Genomic DNA, 16,116 nt, shown 5'->3' with positions numbered 1-16,116 from the left:
TGTACCCTGATTCCCCATGTATGCTGAGAAATACATTACCAAAGTCGCCGTTTTCGCCTGTCAATCAGGCTGGTCTGGTCAGGTGGGCGTGTTCACAGCGCTCTTTTCTTCCCCAGCTTTCCGTTGGTGGCGTAGTGGTGTGCGCATGTCCAGAGTTCCGACTTCCCTGCGCCCACGTGAAGACACAGCGCGCGATCTGCGCTGTAATCCCTTGCATCGGTGGGGGCGGCCATCTTCCTGGGGCCGCGCGTGCGCAGATGGAGTGCTCTGCTGCACGGGGCTTCAGGAAAATGGCCGCGGGATGCCGCACGTGCGCATTAGAGATCGCGGCGGCCATTTTCTTAAAGCCGAGATGCAAACTCGGCTTTGGGAAAATGGCCGCCGCGATCTCTAATGCGCACGCGCGGCATCCCGCGGCCATTTTCCTGAAGCCCCGTGCAGCAGAGCACTCCATCTGCGCACGCGCGGCCCCAGGAAGATGGCCGCCCCCACCGATGCAAGGGATTACAGCGCAGATCGCGCGCTGTGTCTTCACGTGGGCGCAGGGAAGTCGGAACTCTGGACATGCGCACACCACTACGCCACCAACGGAAAGCTGGGGAAGAAAAGAGCGCTGTGAACACGCCCACCTGACCAGACCGGCCTGATTGACAGGCGAAAACGGCGACTTTGGTAATGTATTTCTCAGCATACATGGGGAATCAGGGTACACTACATACACTATAGTAACGCACAGCGCAGGCCATATTTAACAGTATTTATAGCTCAATCTCAAAAAACGGGGTGACAGGTTCCCTTTAAGACCAGGAAATATTGGTCATACGCCTTTAAGACCAGGGAATACTGGTCATGCGCCTTTAAGACCAGGGAATACTGGTCATGCACCTTTAAGACCAGGGAATACTGGTCATGTGCCTTTAAGACCAGGAACTTCCTTACCCGGGTACTGATGTAGAGTCGATGTGCCCCTTTAATACAAAAATACTGTCACCCCAGTGTGAGCTGGCCGGGTGGACCAAGATGGCCACCGGGAGCTGCAGAGTTGATAAAATCTCGCAGAGAGCGAGAAGCGCCAATTTGGGGGGCGGAGCCACAGACACGATGTTGAATAGGCCCAAGCCGGGGCCTAAATTTCTGTAGCCGGCGGACGTCACCAGTGGGTCGTTCCAGGCAAGACTTCCAGGATGCGGCCTACAAATCGGCCGAAGCCGGGGACTAAATTTTTGCAGCCATCCAGAGCGTTACCTCAGAGAGGTGGGCCACAGGGAAGTGGCTGAGGCTGCCTGTCAGCATGTGGATATCCCTCTGAAGATGGATCCACTCACCATTGGTGCGCGTCCCGGCATGGAGCCGCCGCGGATGTGGGTTTCAGCGCTGTTCTGTGCAGCGTGGACGGTGCAGGGATAAGCCTCAATCCATCACCCCTTTGTTAGGGAGGTGGAGAGGAACCGTCCTCCTCCTTGTGCCATCCGCTTTCACAGTGGTGGGATAGTGGGGGCTGCTCGGACGCCATAGAGAGGGGCCTCTGTACATCCACGGAGCTCAGTCCGGGTGGACAGGGCCAGTTGTCCGGCATTAGGCCTGGCTCCAGGAGAGGATACGTGGAGGCGACACTCCATGTGGTCGCCTGCTGCTGGTGTGGGGAGATCGGGACCATGAAGGAACCGTCGCCCCTGAAGTGAGCTCAGGCATGGCTTCCCACGTCGCAGGAGAGGGTACGGGGAGGTATACTCGCCGTGCTCGCCTGTTGATGATTCGGGGGAGATCGGAACCTTGAAAGGAACCGTCGCCCCCTTCACTCCGTTAATTAAAAAATAAAAACTTACAGAAAAGTAAAAAGTAAAATAAAAACGTTGGGGTCTGAAACAGACCTGTGTGCCTCCTACAGACACTAAGCAAGAACTGGTTAGCTGAGAGCCAGCAGGAGGGTGTATACTGCAGGGGAGGAGCAGAGAGCCAGCAGGAGGGTGTATACTGCAGGAGAGGAGCCGAGAGCCAGCAGGGGGGTGTATACTGCAGGGGAGGAGCAGAGAGCCAGCAGGAGGGTGTATACTGCAGGGGAGGAGCTGAGAGCCAGCAGGAGGGTGTATACTGCAGGGGAGGAGCCGAGAGCCAGCAGGAGGGTGTATACTGCAGGGGAGGAGCCGAGAGCCAGCAGGAGGGTGTATACTGCAGGGGAGGAGCTGAGAGCCAGCAGGAGGGTATATACTGCAGGGGAGGAGCCGAGAGCCAGCAGGGGGGTGTATACTGCAGGGGAGGAGCAGAGAGCCAGCAGGAGGGTGTATACTGCAGGGGAGGAGCCGAGAGCCAGCAGGAGGGTGTATACTGCAGGGGAGGAGCCGAGAGCCAGCAGGAGGGTGTATACTGCAGGGGAGGAGCTGAGAGCCAGCAGGAGGGTGTATACTGCAGGGGAGGAGCTGAGAGCCAGCAGGAGGGTGTATACTGCAGGGGAGGAGCTGAGAGCCAACAGGAGGGTGTATACTGCAGGGGAGGAGCCGAGAGCCAGCAGGAGGGTGTATACTGCAGGGGAGGAGCCGAGAGCCAGCAGGAGGGTATATACTGCAGGGGAGGAGCTGAGAGCCAGCAGGAGGGTGTATACTGCAGGGGAGGAGCTGAGAGCCAGCAGGAGGGTGTATACTGCAGGGGAGGAGCTGAGAGCCAGCAGGAGGGTGTGTACTGCAGGGGAGGAGCTGAGAGCCAGCAGGAGGGTGTATACTGCAGGGGAGGAGCTGAGAGCCAGCAGGAGGGTGTATACTGCAGGGGAGGAGCTGAGAGCCAACAGGAGGGTGTATACTGCAGGGGAGGAGCTAACTTTTTTTGTATCACTTAGTGTCAGCCTCCTATTGGCAGCAGCATACACCCACGGTCTGTGTCCCCCAATGAGGCGAAGGAGAAAACATAACATTTAAAAAACAATTTTTCAATAATTATTCTAAAAAAAGAAAAATAAATACATGCATTATTTGATTTGTACCCCAAAACAGGAATAAAAAAAATAATACAATCTCACCCACATAAGCCAAGCCTTATGTGACTGACAAAGATCTATAAAGTGTTGGCTGCTAAAATGCCCAGGAGGCAAACACCTGAAGCGCTTATCAAGGCTTACATTAAGAAGTAACGAGATACCGACCTGCCTTCCTTCCCATAGCAGTATTTCGCATGTGCATCAATAAGTATGGTTTCCTCCACTTCCATAAGCTGCACACACAGATCCAGGGCCTAGACAGAGACACAGAACAATGACCTGGTCGTTATAAGCCCACCTTGTAGCCTTCAGGGAAGGTTAAGGTACCGTCACATTAAGCGACGCTTCAGCGATCTAGACAACGATGCCGATCGCTGCAGCGTCGCTGTGTGGTCGCTGGAGAGCTGTCACACAGACAGCTCTCCAGCGACCAACGATCCCGCAGTCCCCGGGTAACCAGGGTAAACATCGGGTTACTAAGCGCAGGGCCGCGCTTAGTAACCCGATGTTTACCCTGGTTACCATTGTAAAAGTAAAAAAAAAAAAAAAAAAACACTACATACTTACATTCCGGTGTCTGGTCATGTCCCTCGCTTTCAGCTTCCCGCACTGACTGAGCGCCGGCCGTAAAGCACAACTGTGCTGTGCTTTATGGCCGGCGCTCACCAGTCAGTGCGGGAAGCTGAAGGCGAGGGACATGACCAGACACCGGGAATGTAAGTATGTAGTGTTTTTTTTTTTTTTTTTTTACTTTTACAATGGTAACCAGGGTAAACATAGGGTTACTAAGCGCGGCCCTGCGCTTAGTAACCCGATGTTTACCCTGGTTACCAGTGAAGACATCGCTGGATCGGCGTCACACACGCCGATTCAGCAATGTCAGCGGGAGATCCAGCGACGAAATAAAGTTCTGGACTTTCCCCAGCGACCAACGACATCACAGCAGGGGCCTGATCGTTGGTCGCTGTCACGCATAACGATTTCGTTAACGATATCGTTGCTACGTCACAAAAAACAACGATATGGTTAACGATATCGTTATGTGTGACGGTACCTTTAGCCCTCTTCTCTTTCTGCTTCTCAGGACACAACTATTCTACGCAGCTTCTTCTTACAACCTGCATAATGTATTCACAACTAGGCATTAACATTACCCTGCTCACCTGGGGGTATGCAGTGTGTCAGGATACTTCCATTTTTTGGTGACCATCTGCAATGGCTAATCTTGCTAATTCTAATGTTGTAGTTTGAGGAACCACCATACTGCATAATAATGGATGGCCACCTTAAACCTGAAGTGACTGGATACATTTTCCACCAGAGATAATAAAAAAAAATAACAATAAATAAATCACCGGAGAGCTTACAATGTGTTGTGTAAAACCAGATCAATCATAGAAAGTATATTCTTGGTAAAGTAAAGAGAAGATTATGGTGATTGTGATTCCTAGAAATCCTCATCTGCTGGCTTTACAAGCTGCCGATCAACTGATCAGTGAGAGAAGGACTCCTTCCTCATGGATCCATTATGATCAAGTCTGCATTACCTGAATGACGTCGCCATCTCCCAGTGTGAAAGTGATGGAGCCATCATCTACTACGCTGCCATCTCCTAGTGAGGTCTTCAGCTGCACAGTGACATCTTGCCCTTTCCTTGGTCTGCTCTCCGCACCCTTGCCTGGAGCCAAAACTTTCTTTTTCAGGAGTCCATTACCTGTATATGAATTAGTGTGAACATTGTTTTTACTTTATAGAGAACCAGCAAACATGAAAGTGGTTAAATACTTTATCGGTCTGATTTCCGGAACAATGCTGCAAAGAGGACAACTGTTCATTTATTCACAACCAGATCGTAGTCTGTACAAACCTTACAAATAGTTAGAAATTAATGTATTAGTTCTTTGAAAAGACAATTAAAATTAAAAGAATATCTGTCAAGAGCGATTGTCCCCCCCCCAAACTGTTTATATTGTCATGTCGCTCTTTTAAAGAGAAGGTCATCCAGATCTTTACGAACAGTTGTCAATCAAGAAGAGGAAGGCGAGGCTGGGTGAAAAACACAGCCAATAAGGTAGATGCTCGGGAAGTGCTCCAATTCTCTAGGAGCACTTAGGGCTCATTTGAATATGAATTAAAACAGCAATTTTCAGTTAAGGAATAAAAGTTGCATAAGCAAAGGTGTGGATGAGTAGCTTCCAGAGCACAACATGACCATATAAACAATTTGGGAGAGGAAGAATATATGTAATTTCACCAGAAAAGAAACACATGGTATACTCAGGGTGACCACTAGAGGACAGAATAGACCATATATCAAATTAATGGGCGATATTCAGGTCTCAAGGAAATGTGCTGGGATCAAGTTTCTAGCTTCGCTTACAGAAAATCAATTCTAAAATTCGATGCAGACTGTAAATGAATGCCAGACTGCTGGTAGCTAAATACGGGACTTTAGAGACAAGGCGTGGGATCAGCGTCCTGGCAACCCTGCGTGACGGAATTCCCAATCTGCTCTTCATAACTCATAATGATAGAGAACTCCTATTAACAATGCACTAAATGCCCTGCACCACTTATGTATACTCGTAGATCATGCTTTACTTTCAAGTAGGTGAGCGTAATAGGAAGGAAAAAAGTCAACTTATTCAACTACGTCTTTTACAACACTGATGAGGCTCTGAACAGTCAAGGGCTTGCCCTCTCCTGTCTCCAGAATCCTTATGAGAGTTTTTCAAGTAAAGGGCATCTGTCAGAGGTTTTTGCTATGTAATCTGAACAGCAAGAGGTAGGGGTTATAAAACAGATCTCAACGATGTGTCACAAGTCAGGCTGTGTGCTTACTTACAATGAAGGTTTTATCACCTGGTGATAATCGTTCGAACTACAGCAGCATGTGCATGATAGTCCTGACTCCACCCCCTCCTGTTGTAAGCAGCTCGCCGTCAATAGCCTATGTGCACAGGGAGCCTGGTGTGGGCGGGATTAGCTTTCACAGCTCTGCTACATCTAAGAATTCAGTGTTACAACTACTGCACCCAGTAAACTAAGGGATACATTACTGGATTCAGCTTTCCTTTGCCTAAAGCATAATGCTCACAGATGAGGAAAGAAGGTTTAAAGGGACACTGTCACCTGAATTTGGAGGGAACAATCTTCAGCCATGGAGGCGGGGTTTTTGGTTGTTTGATTCACCCTTTCCTTACCCGCTGGCTGCATGCTGGCTGCAATATTGGATTGAAGTTCATTCTCTGTCCTCCGTAGTACACGCCTGCACAGTGCAATCTTGCCTTGCGCAGGCGTGTACTATGGAAGACAGAGAAATAACTTCAATCCAATATTGCAGCCAGCGGGTAAGGAAAGGGTGAATCAAACAACCAAAAACCCTGCCTCCATGGCTGAAGATTGTTCCCTCCAAATTCAGGTGACAGTGTCCCTTTAAGCATAACAACAGACGCGGATTCTTTACTGTAAGAGCAGTGAGACTATGGAACTCTCTGCCGTATGAGGTTGTAATGAGTGATTCATTAAATTTAAGAGGGGACTGGATACCTTTCTGGAAAAGTATAATGTTACAGGGTATATACACTAGATTCCTTGATAGGGCGTTGATCCAGGGAACTAGTCTGATTGCCGTATGTGGAGTCGGGAAGGAATTTTTTTCCCCAATGTGGAGCTTACTCTTTGCCACATGGGTTTTTTTGCCTTCCTCTGGATCAACATGTTAGGGCATGTTAGGTTAGGCTATGGGTTGAACTAGATGGACTTATAGTCTTCCTTCAACCTTAATAACTATCTTACTATGTTACTAAGATGTAGCAAAAACCAGCCAACACATTTCCTTTAATGTATTAAGTTCTCTACAGGTAATGCTCAGATCAAATTTGCATTTTTCTTGTAAATCTTGTTTCATTGAGGTTATCGGACAGCACATCTTTAAAGGGTTGGTCCAGCACCTAAAAAGTCCTTTATAAATATCTTTACACCACAACCACTCTTGTACCCTACACTTCTCCCTATCCAGCTAATCACTCACACATCAGTGATTTTTCAGCAGTGCTTGAATGCTAAAGTCAGGAGTGGAACAATACAGAGAAAAGCTAGAAATGAAATATGGACACCTGCTCTGTGTTTTGGAGACATTTGTGGTTTTTGCATGTAAACATTGATGAAAAACACACTGATATTTGAATGAGCAATAAATGAGTTATTTTATTTTGGAATTTGTTACTACACTTCCTGTGACATTTGATATGCCTCTCAAACAGGATGTCACAGGAGGCTGGGGCTGCGGTCACTTCCCTGCAGCGTCTATTGCCCCGACCGGTGCAGGACGTCAGAGATCAGTTACTATAGTTTCTCGCATCTACGCCCTCTGAAGAAGATGTCCTGGATCTATGGCGATGGACTCTACAGGAGAGGTGAGAGCAGCACCAGCACTCTGCTTCTAACTCCACCACTATAGCTTCAGTGAAACAAGACATTGTGGGGGGATAGAAGCAGTGAGTGACACTATCTCTGCTTCAGAGCTTCTAGCACCACACTCAAAAACTGTCATCAGGGCACAGCACTGGTGTAACGCACTGCTTCTTTCATCACCCCCGATGACAATTCGTTTGAGGGCAGTGCTAGAAGCTGTGGGGCTGCGCTGGTGTCACTCACTAACATCCCACTAATGACATCTTCTTTCGTAGGGGGCACACAGCCATTTTCTCTCCATCTGAGCAAAACTGATTATTCTGATCAGTTTCCCAAAGATGGAGAGAGAAAAAAAAAAAGTTTCTCCATTCTGTCCATCTGTCAAAACCCGGTCCACACTGATGTCATCCATGTGCGGTCCGATGTTTGTCACAGACTCCTATGCTTGCATTGCCAATTTTGCTCTGTGTTAGAAAAAAAAACAAATAAAAAAGACACGATTTGTGCACAGCCCTATAAAATATCATGAGTGCGAGTGCTTTCGGTGAAAACAATGGCTAGAGCTCGTCCAATATAAAATCAGTCATATGCACGATCCCTTAGAAGCAGAGTGCCGGCGCTGACCTCTCCCCCAGCTTCTATCACCTTGGATTGAGGACATCTTCAGAGCGCAGTGATGCCCCAGTACAGCCCTAGCCCCCTGTGATGTCCCTCTTGAGACAGGAAATGCAGTACAAACAACAACAAAAAAGTGTAGGGATCAGCAGGATAGGGAGAAGTGTATTTTACAATAAAACCAAAAGGTATGAGCTGGAATCTAAACTGGTGTGCGTGTAGCGTGTAAGCGCACATTCACACTGGCCACTGAGCAGAAAAAAACAAAGAAACAAACATAAGGATTAAATACCCTGCAGTAAATAAGTAACAGTGCATGAAAACAACATACGGCAATTTCTGTCTTCGTTTTTTTCTATTTTACAATAAAGCGAATGACAAAAGTGGTTGTGGTGTAAGGATAGATCTGTGCCACACCAACTCTTTATAGATGTGTGCTGTAACAAGTTGTTGAGCAGAGTACTGAGAGTACACCCAAGGCCAATGTGGATAAGCACTGTGCTGATAAACTCAGTTATCAGCAGGAGATCAGCATTAGAAGACTATGCCGCCATAGCCAGAATATTCATGAATTCTGTATAATCTACCCCATCCACTACGGTACTTGGCAGCTTTCTGTGTACACCGTGCAAAGGTGAAAAGCTGCCAATCGGTGGTGTAGGCAGGGATATAGAGCTCAGCTTTCACAGAACTGGTAGATCAACAGCAGAGAAAACAGGGATCTTTTTTTTTTTTTATTAAAACTGCAACAAGCAGCCCAGTAAGTGACACATTGCTGGAATAAGGGTCTCTGTCCCTGCTGAGCTATTGTTTATGTTGGTGCTGCCCGTCACTTCATTTACTCCAAGCCAATTTACGGCAGCCATTATGTGAATTCCACATTTCCTGTAACTAGACACATTAGATGGTGATAAGGCGATGATGATTCCCCACCTTACAGTATTCCACAGATAGCCAAATGTGCAAGCGCAAGTATCCCAGCTTGGGGTCATCTGTGAGCCTCCACTCGGACCAGCATTGCACTTCGCCTTCCTAATATCTCAAGAACACCATATAAATGATACTACCTGCACCTACAGCTTGTAATGGGACGCCATTTCTAAATGCAATCCATGGGGTTGTGCCTTCAGCACTAGGACACTAAATCGCACATAATTCCGTGTATCCTGGCAAATGCCGGTTATACTCCTAATGAGCTCCCAGCTCTGCGATCCCCAACCGCAGCCTTGTTATTCCACCTGCGCACTCTTAATAGGGAGATTTAAGGCTACTCACTTCACCTGTCCTTAAATACGCACCATTTCCCCATATCCTGCCAATGTCCTCACTGGCTGGCCGGATTATTCCGGCATCTCATAAATCACCTCCGCCCATCACACTCCGTGCCTGTAATGGTTTCCTCTGGGCCTCCTATATTTTACTTGGGTGACAGCTAATATATTCCCTGCATCATAGGCGAGTGCGGAGACCCATGGCAGGCTGACTATTAATGGCTTTCTGAATGGAAATAATCATTGACTGCTACTCCCTCTGCTGGCTCTGGATCAGCTCACCTGCAGTCTGGGGCACTGTGCGTCATTATGCTTTATGAAGAATGGACTGCAGAAAAGGACTAGGATTAGGGAGGAAGCCTCCGTCATTCCACCAGTACTCCTGCTCCGCACTGCCCTGGCTGACTGGTATGGCAGTATGTGATTGCAATCTGCAGCTATCGGCCTGTGAAATCGGCAGTTCTGATATAGGAACAGACCGCTTTGTATTATGTGGCAGAAAGGCCAAGCTTACACGCTGCAGTAAAGAAAAGGCCGAGTGTGTGTGTTCTCTTGTGAACATTGATAAAGTTTAAATCTGGATTTAACACCCTTCGTTTTTGCTGTGTTTTTGGTGCAAAAACCTGATACCTGCATTTTTTGCACTTACCCATTGCTTCCTATGGGTGAAAAAATGCCGCAAATCCGCAGCTGAAAGAAGTGACATGTTGCAGTTTTCCCAAAACAGTCAGGAAAATAAAACCAATGTGTGTGCATGAGATTTCAGAAATCTCAGACTTCGTTGGTACTGTAAAATTAAGCTTCAAATTTACATTAAAAAACGCAGCAAAAACAAAAACCACTGCAAAAGTGCAACGTGTGAACATAGCCTTAAGGCTAGATTTAGATCTGCATTAGAAATTCTAATTTTAAGTTACAGAAACATAAGCTAGGATAAAAAACAAAATGAGCAAATTCCCTGCAGAAAGTAAATAGTAATAGCAGCACATATAAATAACATTGGATACTTAGTTGACACTATGCCATCCCCACCACCACAATCAGGATGGTCCTATCTCCAATGGAAAACCTCGCAATGTGCCAGCATGCCTTCTTGAGCTGTGCATTTGGGTTATATAGCTTTCCATGGGCAGGTGGGTAGACCGCCACGTCTGGGTCCTGCTCTGCCCCTGTCTATTGAGGCCTGCTGGCAGAGAAAGGTTTTACCCTAGAGATAGGGTAGTCCTGACTGGGCACACCTTGTCGGGTTGAGATTGCTTTGACGCTTTTCTGATCAAAAACAATATCGATGAAGTATCATATGTGGTTACATCTATTATTACCATTCACATACTGCAGGGTATTTTCTCATTTCATGTTTATCCTAGGTTATATTGCCTAATGGCCACAGTGTGAATGTGCACCTACACGCTTTGCACTTTTATCAACAGGTGTGTCGGCACATTTCTTTGGTTTTGTTTAACTTACAGAAGCTAAAAAATGGAGGTGCAGATCTTCCCGTAATAAAATCAGCAAATACACAACAAGTGAGCAGAAAAGTTGCTTGCTAAAGTATTCACCCCCTTGGCATTTTTTGTGTTTTGCTACCTCACAACCTGGAATTTCAGTGTTCTTTTTTCAGAGTTTGCATCAGTTCATGTAAAGAACATGCCTACAACTGTGGACATTTGATTTTCTTTCATTGTGAAACAAACAACAAATAGGACAAAATAACTGAAAACTTTATTGTGCATAACTATTCATCCCCCTAAAGTCAGTATTTTGTGGAGCCTCCTTTGGTGGCAATTACAGCTGCAAATCACTTTGAATGAGTCACTATGAGCTTTCCACATTTTGCCACTGGGATTTTGCCCATTCCTCAAGTCACAAATGCTCCAGCTCTTTCAAGTTAGGTGGTCACCAGAGGAAACCATCCATTTGACCGCACATTCTCAACTGGATTAAGGTCTGGGCTTTGACTAGGCCACTCCAAAATATTTACACTTTTCCCCTTAAACCACTCGAGTGTTGCTTTAGCAGTATGCTTTGGGTCATTGTCTTGTTGGAAGGGGAACCTCTGTCCCAGTCTCAAATCACTGACCGACAAACAGGTTTTGCTCAAGAATATCCCTGCATTTCACACCATTCATTTTCTTTTTGACTCGGACCATTTTCCTTGTCCCTGCTGCCAATAAACATCCCCACAGCATGATGATGCTGCCACCACCATGATTCACTGTGGGGATGGTATTCTTGGGGAGATGAGCTGTGTTGGTTTGGCACCAGACATAGGGTTTACCATTGTTGCCAAAAAGCATTAAGCTACTTACCAGTAGCAGCATTTTTCGGAGGCCCATGACAGCACCACGAGAGAGGGGATCCGCCCATTAGGAACAGGAAACCTACAGAAAAAAAGGGCGGCACCTGTCCCACATATCAGCTGTATTACAGAGCCTGAGAGGACTACCGTGGTTAATTGCAAGCATATACAAATATTATATACAATCAAATACCATATCTTTAATAAAGTAAGAATCCAGATATCACACGTGAGAATTTTTTTTTTTTTTTTAAGGATGCGCAACCCCCATGTGAAAAAGGAGGGAACTAAGGGTGCCATCATGGGCCTCCGAAAAATGCTGCTACCGGTAAGTAGTTTAATGCTTTATTCGGACTCCCATGACAGCACCACGAGAGATTTACAGAGATGTAAGCCACCATAGGAAGGGACTATAGCCTGCAGCACCCTTAACCCGAAGGCGAGATCTGAGGAGACCCGCAAGTCCAACCGATAGTGTTTGAAAAAGGTGGAAGGGGATGACCATGTGGCAGCCTTACATATCTGGTCGATTGACACTACAGACCTTTCTGCCCAGGATGATGCCATGGCCCGGGTGGAATGCGCCCTCAGATTCTGGGAGCAGGACCCCCACCTGCCTCCCTAATTCATTTGGCTAGTGTGTATTTTCATACTCTAAGGCTATGTGCACACGTAGGAAATGTGGTGCAGAATTTTCTGCACTAAATCTGCATCTGCAGATTTGATGCAGTTTCTGCGCAGTACAATGTAAATCAATGTGAAAAAAAAGCTGTTCACATGGTGCAGAAAAATCTGCACAGAAACGCTGCAGAACTGCACAAAAGAAAGCAACGTGCACTTCTTTGAAATCTGCAGCGTTTCTGCGCAGATTTTTCTGCACCATGTGCACAGCTTTTTTTTCACATTAATTTACATTGTACTGTAAATCACAGTGCAGTTCTGCAGCAGAAAAATCTGCTGCAGTTCTGCACCAATTCTGCACTAAATCTGCATCGTGTGCACATACCCTATGGGTATGTGCACACGTTGCGGATTTTGCCGCAGCGGATTTTGAAAATCCGCAGTGCAAAATCACTGCGGTTTTCACTGCGGATTTTCACGCGGTTTCTTCTGCGGATTCCTCTGCGGGTTTTCAACTGCACTTTCCTATTGGTGCAGGTTGAAAACCGCTGCGGAATCCGCAGAAAGAAGTGACATGCTACTTTTTTTCCACAGCGTTTCCATAGGTTAACATTGTACTGTACACCGCATGGAAAACTGCTGCGGATCCACAGCGTCAAATCCGCTGCGGATCCGCAGCAAAAACCGCAACGTGTGCACATACCCTAAACCCTTTCCTAGGACCTAGGAAGGATAAGAATAGCGCATTATCCTTCTTCCAATCGTTAGTGACCGAGATATATTGTAGAAGACATCTTCTAACATAATGTATGGAGCTCTTTTTCTTTAGGGTTAGCTGGATTAGGGATAAAAGATGGCAGAACTATCTCCCGCGACCTGTGAAATTGGGACGCTACTTTCGGCAAGTAAGCTGGGTCCGGTCTGAGGACCACCCTATCCTGTAAGAATTCTGTATAAGGAGGAAGTCTGGAAAGTGCCTGGATGTCTCCTATCCTGCAAGCCGATGTTATAGCTACCAGGAAAGCTGTTTTAAGGGACAACATTTTGATTGAGGCTTCTTGTAAGGGGTCAAAGATGAAAGAACTAGATTTAGGTCTTACGGTACAGTCTTGGTTTTATGCAAAGGTCTAGCTCTACCGACTACCTTAATGAACCTCGACACCCAATAGTTATTGGCAACATTACAAGAGAACAGGGCACCCAGGGCTGAGACCTGTACTCTCAGTGTACTTGTGGAAAGGTTTAATTCTAACCCCCTCTGCAGAAATTCTAAGATCTGGCGTATCGGCACCCCTTCTTTGATGTTGAAATCTGAAAAGGCCAGGAACTTCCTCCAGGTTCTAGAGTAGATTTTTGTTGTTATCCGTTTCTTACTCTGTAGAAGGGTATCTACCAAATTTGGGGAGAAGCCCCTGTCCTTTAACAATGACCGCTCAAACTTCAAGTCATTAATTGGAGTCCCATCACTTGTAGATGGCAGATCGATCCCTGAAAAAGCAAGTTCGGAATATCTGGTAGTACCCAGGGATCGCCTACCGACATTGTCCTGAGCCATGCGAACTAGGTTCTACTGGGCCAGAATGGGGCAATTAGAATGACTCTCGCTCGATCCTCCCTGATTTTCCTCACCACTAGAGGTAACAGGTTCAATGGTGGGAAAGCGTAAGCCAAAGGAAAATCCCATTTTATTAGGAATGCATCCACCGCCAGAGGATTCTCCCTGGGATTCAGAGAGCAAAATCTTTTTACTTTTCTGTTGACTCTGGTGGCAAAAAGGTCCACCACTGGCTGACCCCATCTGCGGACAATCTGATTGAAAATGTCTCCGTTTAGAGACCATTCTCCTTGTCTTAGCGTATTGCGGCTGAGAATGTAAAGACTTTCTCTTTCCCTTTGATGTGAAGAGCAGTCAAAGATTGAAAATTTGTCTTTGCTGTTTGGAACAGGCGATCTTTGACCTGCATCAGAGCTTCGGAACGTGTTCCACCTTGATGATTTACATAAACCACTGTCACCTGGTTGTCCGAGAGGATCCTGACATGGTGTCCCTGCAGATATAGGAGGAGTTTTTTAACTGCTAACTCGATCGCCATTAACTCTCTCTGATTGGATGAAGATGTGTGGGGTTCCCATTGTCTCTGAATCACCATGTCACCCATGTGGGCCCCCCACCCTGAGGGGCTAGCATCAGTGGTTATCACCCAAGTTATATCTGTTAACCAGGGAACGCCTGCAGATAAATTATCTTTATCTAGCCACCACCTAAAGGTACCTTCACACTGAACAACATTACAACGATATCGCTAGCGATCCGTGACGTTGCAGCGTCCTGGATAGCGATATCGTTGTGTTTGACATGCAGCCATCTGGATCCTGCTGTGACATCGTTGGTCGGAGCAGAAAGGCCAGAACTTTATTTTGTCGCTGGATCTCCCGCAGACATCGCTGAATCGGCGTGTGTGACGCCGATCCAGCGATGTCTTCACTGGTAACCAGGGTAAACATCGGGTTACTAAGTGCAGGGCCGCGCTTAGTAACCCAATGTTTAACCCTGGTTACCACTGTAAATGTAAACAAACACTACATACTTACATTCCGGTGTCTGTCCCCTCACCGTCAGCTTTCCGCACTGACTGTGAGCGCCGGCCGGCCGTAAAGCACAGCGGTGACGTCACCGCTCTGCTTTACGGCCGGCCGGCGCTGACACAGTGCGGGAAGCTGAGGCCGGGGGACAGACACCGGAATGTAAGTATGTAGTGTTTGGGGTTTTTTTACATTTACAATGGTAACCAGGGAAAACATCGGGTTACTAAGCGCGGCCCTGCGCTTAGTAACCCGATGTTTACCCTGGTTACCAGGGGACTTCGGCATCGTTGGTCGCTGGAGAGCTGTCTGTGACAGCTGTCCAGCGACCACACAGCGACGCTGCAGCGATCGGCATCGTTGCCTATATCGCTGCAGCTGCGTTCCTCCACAGCTGATCTACCCTCCTAGCGTTCCTCCCTGTACGCTCCGGGCCTCTGTACGCTATTGCGCTTCCCTCTCCTGGCACAGCGTTGCCTATACTGCGCAGGTGCGCGTCTCCTTCCCTTGAGAGCGCTCCGGCTCTGCCTTCCACACAGTGCGCCTGCGTCCCACGGCACTGCTTCCCTATTTCTATACCGCGCCTGCGCCCCCTGGCTTCTGCGTTCCACACCTCGGTCAGCGTCCCTGCCTATGCGCCGGTGCACCCCCGCTTCCGACTTCCTGCCGCCTAGTACATAAGGGGCTCCGGTCCTCTAGTCCCCCACACACCACCGCCGCAGATACCAGTATTCCTTTATCTATAGGTAAATATGCCCGGTTCTCTCTCTCTTCTTTGCTGCACACTCCTTGCCGCCATTTTACCACCAACATACTCACCCCTGTGCCACTCTTCTCCTCAGCCCCCAACGGGACTACTTCACCCCTCCAGGGACCTGTGCCCTCCAGCCCTATTTCTACTGATTCAAGGTTAGTTTCCTACTGTCCACCACCGTGAGGCTTTCTCTGTAATACTGTATTTGATTATATATGTCGCAGGCTGCTCCCCACTGTTTTTTTTTTTTTTTCTGTTATTTTATTCCTGTCCTTTGTTCCCACTTTTGATTAACGATAAACAAGTCTTTGTACCCTTACATTTTTGCTCTATTTAATCAGTTGTTGTACCCCTACATTGTTTCTTCCATGGTGCATTCCGCTCTCGCTGCCTTCTGCTAGACTACTATTCCCTAGTACCTCACCGCTCCGTCAGCATCCCAACCGTTACCCTGATGTCGTGCTCCGCTATATCCTGCTGGTCCCCTGATGGATACTATCGCCTTGTTATCCACTACCCTGGGCCACTTAGCGCATTTTGAGGGAACTTGCTGTTATTGTTATTTTGTTTATTACTGTACATATTTTGT

At 47.3% G+C, this 16,116-nt stretch overlaps 1 protein-coding gene across 1 annotated transcript in view; it reads right to left on the bottom strand.

Annotated features, from left to right (window-relative positions):
• The window catches only part of FKBP8 (FKBP prolyl isomerase 8), an 88,930-nt gene that overhangs the window by 38,012 nt on the left and 34,802 nt on the right, over window positions 1–16,116 (bottom strand). Inside the window, exons 3-4 of the mRNA XM_069740568.1 lie at window positions 4,516–4,682; window positions 3,134–3,222 (exon numbers count right to left, since the gene is read on the bottom strand). Of these exons, the coding sequence (XP_069596669.1) occupies window positions 3,134–3,222; window positions 4,516–4,682 (256 nt within the window). The remainder of the gene's footprint in view (window positions 1–3,133; window positions 3,223–4,515; window positions 4,683–16,116) is intronic.

Source organism: Ranitomeya imitator, chromosome 1 (assembly GCF_032444005.1).
Source record: "Ranitomeya imitator isolate aRanImi1 chromosome 1, aRanImi1.pri, whole genome shotgun sequence".
Lineage (NCBI taxonomy): Eukaryota > Metazoa > Chordata > Amphibia > Anura > Dendrobatidae > Ranitomeya > Ranitomeya imitator.
This window is presented reverse-complemented; position numbering and strand designations above follow the sequence as displayed.